Below are 22,021 nucleotides of genomic sequence, written 5' to 3' on the forward strand. Positions count from 1 at the left end.
GAAACTAGGGGAAAAAGAGATCTAAAGACATCAAAAAGAAGGGCAAGCTACTTGAATGGAAGAAGGCATCCAGATGGATAACTGAGAATGGATGAGGAAGTTTATTCCTAAGAACAATAAATGCAGGAAAACAGAAACCACCTTAAACTGCCCATGGCTACCTCCCAGTTTAAAAATGGGAAGAGTTGTCACAAACTCTGCCTATAGTAGGCTTTATCTCCTATACAAGTAATGTTTAAATCCCAATTACATGCTCAGATGAATAGTTTTCAAGCTTTCAAAAATAACCTATTTATATCCATTGGGAGTGATAACCTCTCGGCAATAGGAGTGGCTTACTCAGAATGGCTGGCCACTCTAGTATTCTTGCTCGGAGAATTACATGTACAGAGGAGCCTGGCAGGCTACAAGTCCAGGGGTTGCAAAGAGTCAGACACGACTGAGCAACTAACACCTTTTTTATACTTTGCTCAGTTGTGTCCAACTCTTTGTGACCCCATGGACAGTAGCCTGCACCAAGCTCCTCCGTCCATGGGATTTTCTAGGCAAGAGTACTGGAGTGGGTTGCCATTTCCTTCTCCAGGGAATCTTCCTGACCCAGGGATCGAACCCAGGTCTCCTGCATTGTAAACAGACGCTTTACCATCTGAGCCACCAGGAAAGTCACTTACTCTGACAGTACTGTTCAAATGGAACCATAAAACAGGTACAGAATGGGAATTAGAATATGTCAAAAAAGGACTGGAACTACAACTGAATTAAACCCACTTACTCAAATATTTTCTCCCCACAGTTAACCATTGATCTAAAGGTATCGATTAATTAAATTAAAATTGCAATTATTTCAAATTTTATCTATGAGCAAAATTTGACCTTATCTATACAACTTGTTTTGCTGTAATTGTCCACTGATGATAATGAACTAAAGAACTTTTAAAATACACTGTAACAGATTTTTAAGAAATAAAAAGGGAGTAAAAAATAAACTTTGTACGTGGAAGGACATACCACAGGCTTCTAACATTTAGTTAAAGAGACAAGGAAAATTAATCTACAATGCAAACAAATATAAAATTTAATGTCGTGCCTGTATTTCTCATAAAGAAAGAAACTATAACTGGCTTACCCTACATCTTTAATGTTAAAAAAGTTAATGTTTTCCAATGAAACTATTAAACTGCTACAGATTCACAAAATACACTCATTATCTCTTGAATATTTTTGATAAAATTATATTATTGCCAGTATTTTCAAATAACTTATGATCTTCAAACTTCAGTGTAGATTAGAGTCATTAGTTAATAATTATTTGAATAGAAAAATAGAAAATAAAACTCCCAGAATGAAACTTCTTGCGTTCTGTTCCCTCTACTTGCTATGTAGTAGCTAGTATCTTTACCCATGTACTAGCTGTGTGACCTGGGTCAAGCCAATTGACTGCTCTAACTCTCAGTGTCTTCATCTTCCTTTAAAAGCAGGTAGAACCTACCTCTTAGGGCTATAATGGGGAGTGAAAGTGATAACATCTAGCAAATAGTAATTACTAATAATAGTAACTATAATTTTTAAAATAATGGTAATGCTTTAAATTGCATACATATATAATTTTACTTTTTGTCTGGCTTCTCAATTAAAATTTTTAGGTACTTCAAAAGTTATATTTTTATGATCTTTCATAATTAATCTGATAGATTAACTTCAATTAATAATTTGATTAAAATAATAAAGATAAAATATCAATCTTAGTAAACTTACACATGTATGAAGATTCACAAAGTTTAAATATTTGTGCTTAAACTACTGCAAGAATATGTGACACATTCCAGAATTTAAGACATCTATTATGCTGAAGAACTAATGTTAAATATACTTTCATTTTGTTTTTCATTGCTACCTAAAAATCTAGAGCATATATACTGTATCCATGCTTTAATTTCTTGGTTATAACTAAAACACTCCAAAATTAAGAATCTCATAAGAGTATTTTAATAAAATTCAATAATACCCAAAGAAAAATTCTATAATAAAGTCAATTATATTTGTAATGAATGTCCACCATGTGCCAGAAAGTACCAGAGAATTTTAACAGGATAGAGACAAGATAATAGCCTAGAAAAATCATGGGGAGGTAACTATTAGTCACCAGAAATTAAATTCCTTCAAGTTTCAAAATGAATTGAAGAGTTTAAGAAGTAAGGAGATTTTCTATCAACAAGCATCTCCTCAACTATATTTAAAGCTGTTAACAGCAGATCACAAACATTTCAAAACTTTAGCTATTCATACATAAAGGAAGAATGCCGCAAGAGATATCCACCTGGATTTCCCCTTCACTGGTGAATTTTAGACATGAGATGCTTTTGTAAACAAATGGCAAGGAGAAAATCAATCAGATCCAATTTCAACAGCCTACTAAATTTCACAATATAACAATGGAAGAAACAATGTGTGTTACATAATTTACAAAAATGTCAAGACATGTCATAAATCTAAAGACAAAGCAGAACAACAGTATTCTGAGATAGGGAACATTATATTATATTGATGAGTTCACCGTATATTTGGCAGACACCAAATTTTATGTAAGATGCTTGAACGCCTATCCCAAATTTATTTGCAAAACAGGGGACTCCAGAAAATAGCCATTGGGAGGATTCTGAGATTCTTGGTAGAGAATAATTATAAGTTATGTAATTGGTTAAAAAAATCCTACAGACTTAACTAAAATGGAATGCTCTAGGCAATTTAAAAAGAAATCAAAGATTCATAATACCTGACTTAGCACAAAGAAAAACCTGATGTAAACTTCATAGAATCTCTTCCTTTCATAGAGAATTGCATAGCAGTTACTGCAGATATTGGATGTCATACTCCTCAAAACAAAATAAGTTATTTCCTTTGCAGATGTTATGGCTATATTTCATCTTTTCTTCCTTTTTAAAGATTCTGTCATGTTAAACTATTACTTAACATATGTTTGAAAGTTAATGCCAATAAAAATTTAATAACCTTATATTTATAAAAAGGCTGTAACTTTTCAAAATTCACAAATTCTCCTTTTAAGAAAGAAGAATTTAATTGTTATGATTTTACTGTTACTTCCTTAAAAAGAGAAGAGCATGATAGCAAGAATCAACATAGTTTTTTTTTTTTTTTATGTTTTTGTGCATTGTTCTGGTGAAAGAAGTTTTAAAACACAACTAGGTAAGAACATTTAAGATCTAGTCTCTTAGCAACTTTGAAGTATATATTAATATTAATAATTGTACACATTACACTTTACACAAAATGTAGGTTATATCTCAATTTTTAAAAAGGAATGGGAATTCTACTGGCTTAGATGGTAAAGAATCTGCCTGCAATGCAGGAGGACCTGGGTTTGATCCCTGGATGGGGAAGATGCCCTGGAGAAGAAAATGGCTACCCACTCCAGTATTCTTACCTGGAGACTTCCATGGACAGAGGGCATGGCAGGCTACAGTCCATGGGGTCTCAGAGAGTCAGAAACAACTGAGCAACTAACACACCCACACAGTGGGATTCTAAACAGATAAGAACTCTTAAAAAGCACTTTACTATTTCTGAAGTGCCTTCAAATAATTACTATCACATTCCTATCCTCACAACCGTCTTTTAAAATAAATAGAAAATTTATTTTCACTATCCCCATTTTACATTTGACAGTATGAAAGTTCCAGTTGACTAATCCAAGATCTACCATGTAGTCACGAATAGAATTGAAACTTGAAATCAAGTTTCCAGACTGTTCTTATAAATCCGAGTTGTCTATAGATTAGTAAATCTCAGATAATAGCTACAATGGCAATGAAATACTTCTCTCAGAGAGTCAAAACAATTTCTTCTTCTTGAAATAACATAATGATATTCTTGTGGAAAACAACTCCCAAAATTATACTTGATAAAGCTTTCAAAACTTAACTTTCATATATGTATTGAGAATTACAATTCCTTGCTAACGAATAAAGTGAACTAGAGAAGACAAAAATGTATTAGGTGATGTGGCCCAAACACAACTGCTTTATTCATCACAGTCATGTTCTTGAGATCCGAAAACATTCATTTCAGCACTTGACAGCATATTAACAGTTTCAATACTGTGAACTCCTGTTCAGTTTGCTATGGGCAAGAGACCATGCCTTTACACAAGCTGGTGGATCGATTGGTCTTTGGTAGAATCTTAGTTTAAGACTCTTTAAGGCACTGATTTATGCACAATTGATCTGATCAGCCATCCAGTCAATGTGATTTATTAGCTAAGATGGCCAAAACCCTTTTTTCTCCTTTTTCATGCAGTAGTAATTCACCTCATTAGAGGTAGAATCATTATAGGAAGTTAGTGAAATAAGAAGTTGAACCTGCCAGCCTGACTCCTTATTTCCCCACAAACTATGGACCCACAAAACAGAAATCGCTGGTCGCTAAACTCAGATCTTCTGTGCACGCACACGGAAGCCAGTGTACTCTCACTGTGGCTAGAGATGGATGAAGTGGATTAAAGGCAGTTCTAACCTTCTTCCACTATGATACATTTCCAGAGAGCAAACTTGTCCACTTACCTTCCTGAGAAACTCATTCATTTAGTTTCTAGCACACATTTTTGTCTTTATTCAACTACAGTAAGACAAATGACTTGTATTATTTTGTAATTATGGTGTTTAACTAAACATAAGACTGGCAATGTGTATAACAGGGGTTGTCAACCTACAGTATACACGTGGATGCATGTGTACACACACACACACACTCCCAATGTTACAGGAAATCCGATTCTGAATAATTCACCTATGGGCAAAATACACATTTGTATTTGCCAAACACTTCGATTTTTCTATAATATTTGGAAGGAAAGTGTCTATAGATTTTATTTGTATAAGAGCTCCTTTCCTTTCTTTAAGCTCTATCCCCCAGCCAGATCCTTAATCCTAAATTTCCACTGACCACTGATTACCTCCTTAAATATTTGTTGTTATTGTTCAGTTGCTAAGTCATATCCGACTCTTTGGGACACCATGAACTGCAGCACATCAGGCTTCCCTGTCCTCCACTATCTCCTGGTGTTTGCTCAAACTCAGGTCCATTAAGTCAGTGATGCCATCTAACCATCTCATCCTCTGTCACCCCCTTCTCCTCCTGCCCTCTATCTTTCCCATTGGGTAAGATACAGTCATTCCATGAGATGGTTCTGTTTTAGAACAGAGCATTAACTCATATCATCTCTTCTTCCATTTAATACGCTGCTGAGAGCTCAAAACTCGGAACCTTTACTCTAGTTGCCTCACCCATGCATTTCCATTTGACTTGGTAGAAATTCCACATATCACAGTGATTTCAGGGGATGGAAGCTGCTAATAGCTGCTCCCTCAGATCTTATCCTTCTTGAAAAGAATAAACACCCTGCCACTTCCCTGCCTGCCCTCACCCACTCTATGGAGGTGATAAATGAAGATGCAATACTCTAAAACTAAAGATTTGACAGCCACACATCAGAGTGATTAGACAGTACCACAATGTTGTGAAGTGGTCCATTTTTTCACTATGTGCTATAAAAATTGTGAATAGCTTTGATATAAAAATCCAGATCTGCTTAAACCCCAGTTATGTAATTTCTGTACAAAAGTCTACTATGAGCTATACCTTTGGTTCACTTGGACGAATGGCTCCATAATAATACGCTGAATGAGTGCACAACTTTTATGCTGTTGCTGAACACTGTTTCAGTAAGACAAGCTTTAAAATAAAGCAAAGAACAAGGTAAGCTACAAAACATATGAATGTTCTTTTAACTCTCACAGAAACTACAGCCCCACCTGTCCTTCTTATTACTAAATCAGCAATGTCAAAATGCCAACAAGTTTAGATATTGAACCAGTTCAAAAGAAACATGATATGCTGTGTATGGATGAATTTGTGGGACTGCATATTTGTAACCATGGGCTTTCCAGGTGGCGTCAGTGGTAAAGAACACACCTGGCAATGAGGAGACATAAGAGTCTTGGGCTCAACCCCAGGGTCAGGAAGACCCCCTGGAGAAAGGCATGGCAACCCAATCCAGTTTTCTTGCCTGGAGAATCCCATGGACAGAGAAGCCTGGTGGACTAAAGTCCAAAGGGTCACACAACTGAAGCGACTTAGCATGGCATAGCATATTTGTAACCACATATTCAAAAGCAGAAACCTTTACTGAAAGAATCTCAGATAAAAAATTTGCAATGTCAAAAGCACATCAGTAAGACAAAATATAACTGGGGACCTGGAATTCTTATTCTCATTTAATATTTGGGGCTAACTTAACTAAACCTTTCTTTACTCTTCCCTATAAGTAGAGATTAGTTGAAAACACACAGATTTTCCTGATTTAGATTTTGTTTCAAAACTTTGGCTGAATTATTTTGATAATTATTGCTGTTGTTGTTTAGTCTCTAAGTCATATCCAATTCTTTGCAACCCCATGGACTATAGCTCACCAGGCCTCTCTGTCCATGGAATTTCCCAGGCAAGGATATGGAGTCAGCTGCCATTTCCTTCTCCAGGGGATCTTCCCAGCCCAGGGATAAAACCTGTATCTCCTGCACTGACAGATAGATCTTTTACCACTGAGCCACCAAGGAAGCCCCATTTTGATAACTACCTACTTATTAAGAGAGTTAAAATTTCATGTTTATAATACAGTTTTAAATTTACATTGTAATTTACATTTGGTCTGTTGTAATAATATTAGAAAAATTCCATTGATTTAGATATGTTCAATTTTCCAAATAAAACTTTGCCTAAGTTATTAATGGCTTAAAAGCATATTTTCTTTTCCTTTAGTTAACTGTATTTTTCTTAGCACCAGTTTTATAAATAGAGTAAGACACTCCAGGGAAAATATTGAGCTGTACCTAGTGGCTCTCTGGTTGTTGAAATCACTCACTCTTTAGACTTGTGAACCACAAAGCACCCACAGCTCAGCAAATCCCAGAATAGCGCATGCCATGTCATGTATTACTGCTTTAACAGTCATCGAATTCTATCCTCCGAATATAGCTATGCTCAATATTGATGAGCACTGCAACAACTGACATCAGTCTACAGAATACCGTTCTACCATAAACATACGCTGCTAATATTTAAAGAATACAAATTTATCTTAATTTGGAACTACTTGGGATAAATATTTCAGTTTGAGACCCCAGATGTTCTTACAATTTTGTCTTGGGTAACTTTGTTCTAAAGTGAATGTATGGTCTAGTAAAATTCTCAGTGGGCTTCTGCATTGGGTTAAACAGTGAATGTACAATCTCTGCCTAGTCAAACTACACACTTAAATGGTGAGAGTGCCAATGAGTATGTTTCATCAGACGTTCCTGGAAGCTGTCTGGCCAATAGGAGGGGTTTGAAACAGTTCCCTAATCACTGTTGAAATCACTGATAGTACTGTCTGTCCACACTATGACAGACAAAAGCTGAAATGTATTAAACATAGCAATCCATCATCCTGCAGATGGAAAGCAGGAGCCAGGCGAGTTCAGAGGCAGTGACTACCCGCTGCTTAACAAAGGCTGGAGTCTTGACAGTTCAGTCCCTTCCTACCTCCTCAGTACCACCCCTCCATCTAAGATGAATGAGTGTAATCAATGAGGGAGAAAGCCTGCTGAGGACTTCAAATTCAAACATTGTTACATTTAAAGTGCTGCTTTCCCCCCCTTAATCAGAGCTGTTATTGGAACAGTTTTCTCCAAATACAAGGAGATAGGTATTTAAGTAAATGAATTAAATGAATAAACTGTATATTCAAGAAAGCACATCCTTAGAAAATACTGCATTGGTATGCCATGAAGTTTGGAGAGCCAGTTTTGAAGATTTGATACAAACATAAAGGAAGTTTTTTTCCAAAAGTCACTCAGTTAAGGTTATGTTTACACTGTTTGAAGCAACTTAATAGTGATGGTCTCTTTGAATGACTGGGGGTTTATTATCTTTAAATAAGCACCAAATAGAAATGAAATGCTATTTGCTAAAGTTTAGTTCATTTCTCATACTTGCATCTAATATGGGCATGAGTCACAAAATAGCCAAAGGGAGGGAAAAAACCCTCAACTGCTAACAGCACATTAACAAAGTGTAGAAACGAAAGACACTTTTCTTTGGATTTCAGCCTTGTCATTTCCAATTTTCTGCTCCTTGGACATGCTTGTATTCAAATTCTGGAACATCTATTCAGTATATCAATCCTAATTAGACAATCTGGGTCTGGAAAGGATGAGAGCTAGGTCATTTGCATAATTTAATCATAAATACTCAGTGATACATATTTCCAAATGCATTTGTACAATTATCTTTTCATCCTTGGGGCAATGGTATTAATATGATTAGGCAATATTTCTGGAAAAAACAGACAAGTATGCACTCTTTTTAACTGCAGCTTAGGGCGATATGAAAAATTAATTAATTTCTGAAGAAAATCAATTTCTCTACGTGACCACATTAGACATTGCTAAACCAAGACTCGGAAAGCTCTCTCAATCACTACATTTTATCAGATGCTTCCAAATTCTGATTAGTATGTGAACAATTCAATAGAAAAACTAGTAATATATCAAAAAGTGGCTTAAATTTTGAAGAGATCTGTCTACTTTTCATTTCAGGAATACTACCATGCTTTACTTTAATGCATTGTGATTTAACCAGTCAATGAAAAGCCTGTGCTTTTGGTGTGAACTTATCTTGAGTGATATTTTATTAATGCACATTAACCAATTTCAAGGACAATAGGATAAAGTTACCTTTGAAATGCTTTCTCAAGCAATGGATTTATGTTTATCTAAAATAATCTTCACACGAGACTGTTTATTATGAAAAAAATTAGGTAAACAAATTTATTCCAAAGAGTACCATTGCTATAAGAAAAACATTTTCATACACTTAATAGAGATATAAGAACCCAGGTGGCTAATCTGATTTTTTTTTAAGAGATTCAGCTTTGTATGGTGATTAGTACAAAAGAAAGAAGTCACATTTGTGAGTTTAAATGTGCTATTCTTCTCTTCTCAATCAAATGAAAAAGTAGAAATGCATGCAAATATTCAATATTCATTTAATTTGCATAAAGGTGCTTGAACAAATTTTTGATTCTAACAAGCTCATTTTTCATGCGTTTTGTCTTTCATCCTAATCTAGCATCTGTCATTCCTTTTTGAAGTTATTATCGGCCCAATTCCCTCTTGGACATGGTTGCTGGGTGACCGGTATCTTAGCACCCACTTTGACAGGAACAGATGTGAATCTGATCAAGAGATTTCCCAAGAGTACCTGAAATCACAAACAACTTTTGTGAAAAACAAACAGCGTCCCTGTCATGGGCCCTTATTTAACCCACTCCCCAAAAGAAAGAGCAAAATAAGTATACCTCAGATCAAATAAATACCATTTAAATTTCATTTCCTAAACTTAGGAGAAAATAAACAAAAATCAATTCTATTTTCATACTGTTGAATTGGAGGAATCCAATTTAAATATCAACAGCTTGAACACCCAGCCTGGATAGATATTTCCAGGTAAATACAAATTTACATTTCATAAAAAATTTCACTAGAGTGCCTACCAAACAAAAAGAGGATTTATTATGAGGACAATTTAGGTGATGAAGGTATTTAACAGAATCAAAGTCCAAAGACTTCTTGTATTAGGTATGATGTAAAATTCTATGAAATATCAAGGATCAGTCTACTTAAAAGAGAATTACCTAAAATATAAAAGTTCCACCTCTCCTTTCATGCATTATAGAGCGAGATCTTTCAATCTGTTTCTTTTTCTTTTTTGCAGTTCACTTGGTGCCCTATCAGTCATTATTGGAAATAGGGCTGCAAAATGCCACTGAAAGACAAAGAAAGAAACTACACTTTATCACCAGTACAAAAGTCAGAATAGGTTGCCTTTCCTAAACTAGGTTCTTTGTAAGATGTGGTCGAGTCACATGAGCTACCTCCTTTCCTCCCTTTTACAGTCAGTGAATGCGCAGAGCAACAGCCATGTCAAATCCCCATGAAACTAGTTGGGTCAAACTTTGAAATGAAAAGAAATATTTGTTGCCTTTAGAAATATGACATCAGAGTGATCTTAGGAAACATCCAAACGATGGACTTAATTTTCAGCTTCATTCAAATGATATGTGAAGGCAAGGGAGAAAAATGTTAGCTGACAGTGAAACTTAATTTTGTACCACATGACAGCCAATAAAAAATAATAAGCAACACATGTGTAAAATCCTAAATATTTTCTCCTTGATGATCACGACTTATGATAGTAAGTGGAAGGTATACCTTCCACTGGAAATCTCTGTGTTTTTCCTCCAAACTCCAAGAATTCATTGTTATAATCATTCTTATTAGGAGTTTTTATGTTTGGTCCTTGTTAATAAAGTAATTATCCAGATGACTTTATTAATGCTAAGTGAAAAAAAACTGAAAAATCTTTGAAATTATTTCTAATTTTTATTTTAGAAGGAACTTACTAACCTCAATTTCAAAATCAATCATGGAATTATTTAACCATTATAATGGTCATTTCGTATATGTGACTGGAGGGTATATATGTACATGTGTCGCTTTACCATTTATAAAGTGTTTCTACATATACAAGATAGAGAACAAGTCATTCCATATGATGAAGTAGGTTCTAAATCTAATTGTGGTCATTTAATGCTGCCAGTTATAAACAAAAAGATATTATAATCCTACCATTTTATATTAGTCATCCATTTGCATATATGTGATATGGCATTTTGATATTCCAGAAATTAAGCAAATGATTAACATCACTTTTCCAACTTAGGCCCAGTCCACATAACTAAAACAAAACTGGCTTTTATTTATGCAATTTGTCAATGATCTCCTTCATTTGTTACTGCTGGTGGCAAAAGTAGCCTTCTGGAAACATTTTCAAGTGATTCAACTAAAAATAAAATAAGAACTTTAACCTTTTAAAATTTGAGTCTAAGAAAATAAAAATATGTTCATATAAAAACCTGTATTCTGAAATGTAATCACAGGGATAACTCCCTGGGAAAAAAGTTTTTTCACCTACTAGGACTGACTTTTCTGTGACAAGAAATTAATAAAAAATATAAGGTAACCGTTTTACTCTAGGATGCATATTCAAAAGTTAGATATTTTACTTTAAAAAGTAGCACCTTAGCCACATGTGAAAACTTGAATAGCTGCAAAATTTTGGTAGTACTTTGTCTTAACTGAGAAATGTCCTTCATGAATAGTATTTTTTTAAATTTCTTAAGAATATATAGTTACGAAATTTGGAAGCTAAACAGGTGTTAACAAAAAGAAAAATCAAATTTGACCCAGAAGGCTCCAATATTAAGGTTTGAATTGGGATCAGTTCATTCCTTTCCCATGGGATAACTTGTATAAATGTAATTCTATGGTTTCATAAAAGCAGGTCAAGTTTCTATCCCTGGGGGTCTTTTGGCAATTTGAAGCATGGAAGCACTGTTCCTAGCTACAAGTTCAAATCTGCATGTACTGTCAATAGTGTGAAGACAAAAAAAAAAAAAACAATCTGTCAAAAGAAGACATTATTCATCTTTGATTATAATATACATTTGTCAGAGCATTCTTAGAAGGTATGAATAAAGGTGTCAGAGGTCACAAGTCATAAAATATTTTGAAACCATTTTTACTAACTTATAAAAAGATATGCATATAAGATGATGCAAAAAGGAATGTGAAATATTTTTACTTAGATAACTAAATACAAAGATGAACTTCTTACCAGATGTCATTTTACAGTTACTATGTCCAAGTGTTTTTATTTTTATTTTTTATATTCTTCAAGCTTTAGATGAAGTAGTCTGTTAAGCAATCACTATTTTATTAATATAAGTTCCTTTCTACTTTGCAAAAAAATGCATGCATGCCTGCACTTTTCTCAATGATGTAATGACTTGACAAATGCCATGGAATGATTGAGAAAGTAATGGATTTCAATTTTACTGGACCTCTACCAGGTGTTTTCAAAGACAATTACAGTCCACTGCAAGAAGTGGTAATACACATCTCCTTATGTAGACCTGCAGATTAACCCATTGACCTCATTCCTAACTCATCTCATTGATGGCAAAGCTTTTAGAAGAGCAATCTTTTTTTCTTAGATTATGAAATTGTTTTCCTATCATTTATCCACTGATTTTAAAGGGTATGCTTGCTCTAAAGTGCAAGCAGCAATGAAATAAACCAATAAAAGATGTAGTGCGATGACATCAAGCACTTTAAATGTTCTTCAGTAATGTACAGATTCTACTACCTAATAGTTTAATGTCAATTTCATACAAAAAAATTATCAAGTATAAATTTTTTTCATAGAGAATTAAAAGTATATCTTAGTTATCATAAAATATAAGTCTAGGAAAATCAAGATAAGTGTTTAATCACTATCTTAATCACCATATAATGTTGTATTTATAATCATATTTTAAAACATTTAAATATAAACTGCATCTTTCACCCTAAATTAATTTAAAATACAGTTTTCTGTGGTCATTCACTAAAGTCAAATTGGCTTTTCATGTGTCATCTTATATTAAATAAATTATAGAAAGCAAACTTAAGCTGTTTTTATAATTTGTCCTCTCTCTCTATGCTCTATATGCCTTTTATGCGCATGTGTGTGTATGTACATACACATATACATATATGTAAAAGCTTTTCTAACAAAGATATTATAATTACTTAAGCATAAGCACATAGACTACAAATGGGTCTTATACAAACTAAAACATCCATAACAAAGATTCCTAAAATACTGATAAAAATTTTACACTTGTTGCACACACAGGAACATCCATCCTTGTATAAAATGTGTGATTGGTGAGACTACAATTAAAAATGCTCCAAGTTATTCACTGAAAATCCAGAGGCACTATTAAACTACAAACTGCCTCACTTAAGACATAAATATCATTTCCAAAAAGTTAAGCTAAAAAAATCAAATGTTTTAAATATAAAATAAAAATTAATACTGTAGAATACATCAGTATTTTAGCAGAGTTGTGATGGGTTCAAAGACTAGTTACACCTTCAGTAATTTGTTTAAACCTAAGCAAAATGTTTTTAAGAAATAAAGCTATGAATAAAATAGCTCACGTTCTGTTGCTATTAATAATAATTTCAGAAAACAATCAGCTTAAGATTTTAACAAAACACTCCTCTGACTGATGCGTGAAAGTAACGAAATATTTCTTAATTAACATATTCTCGAGATTTTTAATTACCTTTACTTTAAAAATGACCGTATTTTTTAAAGTGAATTAGTAAGGTTTTACTAGAAATGCTCCTATGTGTTTCTATAATATAAAATAATTCTCTGTCAACTAGTACTCTTTCTTTCCTGATACATTTTCCTTGTCCTTGAAGAAAAGTCTTTCTTTTTTCTGTTGTGACTAGAGAGGTAATCTAATTATTCAGAAAGTTTTGATACCGTATATAAATTCAAAGATAAGTTACACTGTGACTTTTAAATACATCATTTAACTCTCCGTTAATTTATTCTAAGGACAGGAAAACATTTCTCAGTTCTTCAATGTTACTAACCAAAAGTAAGCAATCTAATTTGCTGTCCATTTCACTATTTGCTTTGAGAAAATCATGCTTGAAAAGCATATCCAATTTTTTGTCAAACATATACACTACCCTCAAAATCCACTGCATAAATCTACTTATAGTTAAATTATGATTATTCTCAAATTATAGTCAATAATTTCTATTTCCTGCAAGAAACATGCAATATACTCCAGGTACTGTGTTCATCTTAGACAACAACATGTTTTAGATGCTTTAGTTAAACAGCCTTTTTTTTTTAATCATTACTCTCTGAAACTTTTTTTAAGGCAACTGGCTATTCAGTGTGTTGCCATGCTGCAGAGTTTTAGACACTTGAATATATTTTTAAGCAAAAAATATAAGACAAATTAAATACATAGTGAATTTTCCATGACAACTTTCACTCAAGTCACGTATGTTTAAATGTGTAAAAAATTCCCAGCTTGATATCCTGGATCAACTCCAAACTAATATGAATCAGAAAGCAATAAGGCCACACCTTTAACAAAATTTAATAGTTGAGCATTTGGATATTCTATTTAGAAAAACCTACATGCAAATTTTTCCTAATGAGTAACTTAGAATCCTCTTATCTTATAAAATAAGTCCAAATAAGAACACACAAGAAATTTAAAATGCACCCGGCTTGAGGTTTCTGATTTTGGATCAGATTGTGATTAGCATTATTCTCTATTTATGGTTATATGTACTTAATAATTAAAATAAATATGTTCATTCAAGTTAGACAGGTATCTATAATAGACACTCAAAAAATTCTCAGAAACCTTCTCAAAGTAAATAAGTGCATCAAAATAAAATGATCCATCATTTAATCCAATAATTAATTACTAGACTTAAAATAATAACTAATTACTAGACCAACTATAAATATACTATCCTGGTATTCTGGTTTTCCAAAGAAATAATTCAGTAACCTAACTTCACTATTCTAATTGAGTCATTTCTATTCTGTGACATATTCTAAAACGGAAATGTCAGCAATTAAGTTATTTAAAGGACAGCTAATGTAGCAAAAAATTATTTTTGATTGGAAATACTTCTGACCAATTGAGGAGAAGGCAAGTAAAGGAATTTGAGGACAGTGTGGACTCAGAGGCTCTGGTATACAGAGATATATGAGATTTATGCAGATCAGGGCCTTTGATATTCCACTTACCTAAGCCCCGTTTGGTAGGTTTTTTAAAAATTCAGGTTTTCTTCATTAATAAGTAAATCATTGAATATAACAAATATAATGGAAAAGAGACTCCTTAATGTAGTCACTAAGTCTGAAAATATAAATAAAAATGTATTTTTAATGTATTCTTAGCTAGAATTTTTAGCTGCAACAGTCACAGAGACAAACACACACACACACACACACACACACACACACACACACACACGCACGCCTGACCAATCACAGTGCAGTAACTCAGTAGTTAAAAGAATGGCACATGCTAAGGTCATTCGATTCTCATAATAATTCAAACATAAAATGATAGAACTGAATATTAAATATATATTAAAGCATCCAAACAGTTAATATCAAGTTTGTCACAATTTTTATTTATTTTAAAGGTATACAACGTCGTGTGATTTCTCCCCCTGGTGAGCAATCTGAAAATGAAATCCTGGAAAGATTAAATTCAGGCAAAGTTGAACTTTTCAAAGAACCAAGTAATGAAGACCTTAAAATCAAAATGTTTAGTGAAATCTAAAAGACTCACCTGTACCTATTCAGAAGGCATATTTCACACTAAATTCCTCAGATAAAGATTCAAAGAGAGACATTTTGCAACCTGTGAGAGTTTCATATCTTATTGTATTTTGTGATACATGTGTTCTATGTTGCTAACACAATGCAATTTAAATGATTATTTTATGTGATTAACAGAGGCAACTGTGTGAAACAATTTAGTAAAATAACTTGGGAAGATAAAATAGTACTAATTGACAGTCAAAGCACAAACTGTTCTTAAAATAACAACTACTTGGTTGCACATTAAGCTAATTTACAAATGCTACTTACATTCCAAAAACAAAACAGCAAATGAGAAACAATAAAGCGTATTATGTTTTCGTATGCTAGTGAATCACACATGGTAAATCACCAAAGAGAAGAGTTATTTATGCTCAAATCCAGCCAAGACTTTAATCAATATTGGGTGTCACATCTCAGGAGGCTGAGGGAGGTAGTGAGGCAAAAAGAGAGTGGCTAATATCGGTCTCAATAATTTATACGCAATTTCCGTGATATGTGGTAGATTAAGCAAAATAAAAAAAAATAACAGCAGATTTAGACTAATAAAATGAAGTTTAAAAATTCTGTCTCAATGTAAATGCAAAAATTTTATGCACAAAAACTCTGAAAATCAGCCTATTTTGCAATTTATTTTACATAATACTTGAAGCTTCACAAAATAAAATACTATATACAAATCAAATTGTCTCCCGGTATTAACTGTGGAACTCAGAAAGTAAACAAGCATGATCTTTATAATTATGTGCATTTTTTACAATAATGAATATAATATTATTGGAGACTAACTCCAAGAGAAAAAAAGCAGGTTTGAAAGATATTATCTAAATAACTCAAGAATTTGCATTTTGCAACATAAATTGATTAAATAAGGTAAACCCAAGGTTAGAATACTCTTAGATTTTATGTATTAGCCATTAAACTGGAATTGACTAATATTTAAAAAGCGTTCAGAAATAAGTGATAAGACCAAACAAACTTTCACATTTTAGGTCTTATTCTTCTAATTATGCCATATGTTTTTTGAAATGTTATAAAACAAAACATTAGGCTTTATATGAGCCATTAATCAACTGTAATACAAAAAACTTCAAAAGCATAGTCTCTTTTCATTTGAAGTAATTTTTTAAATTTCTCTGTGCCAAGTATCATAATTATCTGTGAGAAGTGAGTCTGTATTGTGTTGAAACTTTCTACACAGAGGCATAAAGGCATAACTCCATGCCACTGAACAGCATGCAATGAAGGAAATGTTAAATAAATATTGCCATTTTCTGTTAAAAAAAAACTTCTGACAAAAAGAAGCAGGCCAAGAATTAGAAAATAGTTTATACTTCTTATACTAAACTTGCATTCATATATTACTACTGAACAAAAAAACACATGTAAATTCTCTCAATTTGCTGTCCATAGATGGTATTGACTTTTAAGACAAAAGAATACTGTCTATGAATAAATGTCTGATAAAACTAAAACTGGAATCTTTTCAAGTTAAAAACTCCACAAATCTAGGTCTATGTAGGACCCAAATCACAAGCTGGTTTGGAAGATTCTGAGACAAAATCATCTTCTGGCAATATTCAAAGAAAAATTCATTTTCGATAACAAAATAGAACCAAGTCACTTTTCATTACCTGAATTCACAGAAAATCGAATCCTAACCCAAATCTCCAAACAAGCAACTGACTCAGATAAACAGAGACTTGACCATCTCCATAATTACTTTTTCGTTGTTGTTGCTGTTTAATGGTTACCAGTTAATTAAGTGACCTCTGTTGCAACACCCATGTTCATGCAACTAATGTTTAGTTTAAAAATAATAACTGGAGGAAGCTGATCAAGGTCAGATTTTGTCCTTTGACAACTTTTAAATATATTTCCTTATATTTTCTTTCATGTTTTGAAACCCCTATTATATTTAGCTTTACTATCAAGGAGGTGACAGTCTCTGTTTCATCTCCTTGTGGTAATGACAGATGGCTTCAACATTTATTCTAGTGTTCATAGATAGCACACTAATGCAATAGCCCCAAGCAAATTAAATGCACTCCGAGTTTTTTTTACTAATTTACTGAGCCACTTTGAGTAAGTTTATGAACCCTTCTTTAACATCACTTTGGTGCCTCAGATTTCCTGGTATCTAGATACTATTAAAAGACATAGTTAGATATATACTCTATAAAAAGTTGAGAGTGTTAAGATGTGATGTTTCTTGCACACTATGTGTGTATTATTTCACATAGTTTGCCTTCTTGCACCGTTCCTCTTCTGCATAAATTATTCCTTTAGATAGTCTCTTAAGTAGCCAGAGGAGAAAGAAACAAGAATGAAAGAAATCAATGTATATAGATGAATGAAAAAGGATCTTAATAGTAAGGGAACAAACTGGACTTGAATGAACAGGATGATTTTAGTTTGGGAAATTCAAGATGAAAAACATTTTAGCTATTGCTTCCAATGTAAAGAAATAAGGCAATAACACTTGTAACTATCACTAAAAAGTAAGGCATCACAATGCAAACAGTGTATTTTGGTGAGAGCTCAGTGATAAGTTTTCTATCTTCTTAGTCAATGGCAGAATTAGGGAAACCTAGATATATATCTGCAACTACACACCTTTTTCAGTATTTACATGTTATTTAGGCTTGAGAAAGTCCTATAGTTGATAAAAAGATCAAAATCTAACAGTAAATCAACAAACTTAACCACATTTAACCTCAAATGGAGTTCTGGAATAACACATTTCATTGTAAAGTATTAAAACTTCAGAGTACTGATAAGATATTTTTGAAGGGATAAACAGTTTTACTGAATTTAACTTTTCTTGGTTCTGAAAGTTTTCACTCCAGAGCCTTTGTTAACCTCAGGGAAAAAAAATAAATATTTTAAAATTCTTTCCCAGTAACTTTAAGGATATTCTCCAACCATATGGTGAGGACTTCAATTCCAAAATCTAAGCAGAAATTTTAGAAAAAACAAAAGTATCAAGGAACTAATTGTAAGAAGTTTAACACTACCTGTTTTAAACTGATTATAATTTCATAATCTTTGAAAGTTTTCTCAAGCAATTTTTTTTGTGTTATCTGAAATAGACATTAATTATCTAGTACAGTGTGTGCTGTGAGAAACACACAAAGAAGATTCAAGAGCAGAGTGGTTTGGTTACTTAAAAGAAAAAGAGCGCTTCACCAATTTACTGGATAGGTATTTTATCACAATCTTATTTTATCACAATCTTATCTGAACTGGCTTCAGATTTCAACCAGCATTCTTTATAACAACTCCGTTGTTATAACAATTTTCTGCCCTGATTTAAACAGCTTTAACAGCAGATTTTCGGCAAATATTTTATATTCTGTACACCCAAGGTGTCTAATTATCTCTGTAAATGACGTTTAGTGATCAAGATTCACCCTCAATCTTTACTGCCACCTGTCCATATTCTTGGGCACGCGCGCATACACACGCGCGTGTTCAGCATTCACCGAAAAAGAGTAGAAACGAAGGTTCAAAATCCAGATAAACACCCATGCCCCCATACAAAGAATGAAGTAAACACGGAAAAGAGTTTCTGGCTGGGTCAGGGTAGGACATTTACTGGATTGGAGTTGGAGCCTTTCTCGTCTTATAGTGTTCCCAGGGCACTAGCCAGAAGTCTTCCTCCAAGGAAGAAATAGCTAGAGGCTTTTCTACCTCGTTTTCCTTCTGGTCTAGTCCTGCGCCTCTCTCCTTCCTGCCTCAGTTTCCTTAGCTATACTAGGGGCACACATAAAAAGAAGTAAAACTCCGTTCCTCCTCCCAATCTTTAAACTTATTTGGAGGGTACCGAAGTTTCCGCACAAATTTTGCGCGCAGTTCCCACGCGCTCACTTCGAGACTCCAACTTTCCCTGCTTGCTTTTACACGGCTTCCCTGAACTTCTCCCTCCGCAGCCAACGGTGGGGACAATACGGTACAATGAGAGTGGTGGAAAGGATAACTTCTACCCCGAAACTGACAAGTTACCCCACTCCCGCCCCCTCTCGGTAGATCCTCCCCCAGTGAGCGTTCATTAGCATAAAACTGGTCCGGCCGGGCTCAGGGTCCCGTGGCCTCCAGGGTTCGTCCGCTTTGCGGGACTGGGGGAGCCACGGCACCGGTATTCAGGTCCACAGAGCATCCCAGTGCAAAACCTGCACCTGCTCATTGCGTGAGCTACTAACCTTAAAAAAAAAGAAAGAAAGAAAGAAAGAAAGGAAAGAACAGTTTGGAGAGAGAGAGAGACAGCGAGACAGCAAACTGCTGTCTTCCCTCCCCATGTCTCCAGTTCAGCCTTCAAGAGTCCCAAGCACCCGGTCACCTCCCCCAACGGCAGGAACATTGACGGTCCCCTCGCGACTGCCCCGGGCAAACGTACTCCTTTATCTTTGCACACACACGCTCGCGCGCGCGCGCGCGCGTACACACGCACAGATGCGTGCACACACAGATCCCTCCCCTCCCCTCCGCAGGCTTGCCCTCGGGTCTTCAGGGCTGAACTCAGTGTGAGTCCCCCGGGATTACTCTGGCCTCTCGGCCTCTGGGACCGTCCCCCTCCCGACCTCCAAGTGACCCACTTCCTAGGCTACCTCGCGGGGCGCTCACCCCTAGCGCGCCGTCCTGCTCCACGAACCCCGAGGGGCAGGGTTACGACCTCCCTCCGACCCCAGGATCTAGCCCCGCGTCTCCGAGCAGCCGGGCCCGGGCCCGGCGCCTCGCGGTGGAACCCGGGTCCGAGGGAGCGCGCAAACACTGGCAGCAGCGCTGAAAGGGTTCCCCAGACGTCCGCGCAGCCCAGGAAGGGCGCTGTGGCCCCTGGAACGGCACCATCCGCCTCCTACCCGCCCAGTCCGCCCCGAGACTTGGGGTTCCCGCCAGCCACATCTGTCGAGCCCCCGCGTCCGGGCGAGCAAGGGGCGGACCCGGCCGGAAGAGCGCGATCTGGGCAGGGTGAGGTGCCAACTTCTCAGAGAGGTCGGGAGCGGCCAGCGAGCCCCAAGGAAAGGGAGTAGAGGGCCGCGCTCGCAGGGGGCGCGCGGAGAGAACGGCGCCAGGCAGAGAGCGAGGGAAGGGCGAGGGGACCGCTTGGGAAGGGACCACAGGCGGCGGAGACTCCCTCCCCACCCCCACCGTCGCCCTGGCTCTTTACCTGGCGTTGGTGCAGTCATTGTAGAGGGTCTCGAAGTCCTTTCTGGAGATGAGTTTGCAGCGGTTCACTCCGGGCTGGATGGCGCCCAGTCCCCTCAGGATGCGAACCTGCTCCACATTGCACACCACCGGCGTGATCTCCAGCCGCTTCAGCTTGGTGTAGACCGTGTGCAAGCCCCCCACCAAGTGCTTCAGGAACAGGTCGAAAGCCTGGGGCAGGCAGATCAGCTCGCAGCCCTCCACCGTGAAGGAAGCCACTTTGGCCCCCCTCAGATCCACCATTTTGCACTCATTATTCTGGGGGGTGTTTTCCACTGGGGACGGGGTCGAGTACACGGGTTTGCCGGGGAGGGGGCCGCAGCTGCTGCTACTGCTACTGCTGCTGCTGCTGCTGCTGCTGCTGCTGCTACTGCTACTGCCGCCGCCGCCGGTGCTCGCGTTGATGGGGGTGCTGGAGGCGCCAACGCCGCCGCCGGCGCTGATGCTGCTGCCGCCGCCGCCGCCGCCGCCCGCGGTCGCCAGGCTGGGGTTGCAGCCGCCGCCGCCTCCGTTGCCCGCGCTGCCGCCGCCGCCGCCGCCTCCGCTGCCCACGCCGCCGCCGCCGCCGCCGGTGGAGGTGACTGTGCCCGCCGCCGCCGCCGCCGCCGAAGCGATGGGCTCCGGCCGGAACAGAGTTGGCCCCGAGGACGCCGGGGGCCCGATGGACGGAGCCGGAGACGAGGTCGCAGAGGAGGTGGAGGTGGTGGTGCCGGAGGAGGAAGCAGACGTGGAGATCGGGGGTTGAGGGGGGACCAGCTGGGTCGGAGGGATCAAAGCCGCCGGCACTGCCATGGTCACATATAAGGGGGAAACAGAAGGAGGAGAAGCGAGGGGAAAAGTTGCCACACACACCCCCCCGGGGAGGGCGAGGGAGGGAGAAAAGGGGGGAGGGAGAAGGAGCTAGGGGGCCACAACCACCACAACTCTGGGAGAGGAGAGAAGAGAGAGGGACAGAAGGGGGAAAGGAGGTGAGGGAGAGAGAGCGAGCGAGCGCAAAAGGGGCGAGCGCGAGAGGCGCTCTCGAGAGAAACGCACAAAAGTGTCCCGCAAGTCGAAATGTGAGTCCTCTCCGGGGGCTGGGATCGGGGGTTGGTGGGGAGGGGGGGGGACGGGCGGGGGCGGGAAGGGTCGGCTGTGGTTGTGTGGGTCCCGCTCTCTAGCACAAAGTTAAGGATGAAGGTGAAAAGGAGGAGGTTTGAAGGACTTGGGTTCTCCCTGGCAAGTACATTGATCAAAGATTGAGAGGGGAATGACAGAGAGAAAATGAGCTGAAAAGTGCAGGCTGCCGGCTGGACGAGTTGTTGTTGTCACACGGTGCAGAGGGGAGGAGCTCCGGAAACTTGAAATACCCTTTGAAGCCGCAAAAACCTCACTCACTAGTATTAACCCAAATTATCCAACCAGGAACTCGGAGCAGAGACTCCGAGAGCGCGAGACCCAG

General features: G+C 37.2%; 1 protein-coding gene across 1 annotated transcript in view; it reads right to left on the reverse strand.

The window, feature by feature from the left end:
• The window catches only part of DACH1 (dachshund family transcription factor 1), a 456,840-nt gene extending 435,468 nt beyond the window's left edge, over positions 1–21,372 (reverse strand). Inside the window, exon 1 of the mRNA XM_068984532.1 lies at positions 20,543–21,372. Within this exon, the coding sequence (XP_068840633.1) occupies positions 20,543–21,372 (830 nt within the window). The remainder of the gene's footprint in view (positions 1–20,542) is intronic.
• Between the last annotated feature and the right edge of the window lie 649 nt (positions 21,373–22,021).

The sequence above is a fragment of the Capricornis sumatraensis genome, chromosome 12 (genome assembly GCF_032405125.1).
Source record: "Capricornis sumatraensis isolate serow.1 chromosome 12, serow.2, whole genome shotgun sequence".
Classification (NCBI taxonomy): Eukaryota; Metazoa; Chordata; class Mammalia; order Artiodactyla; family Bovidae; genus Capricornis; species Capricornis sumatraensis.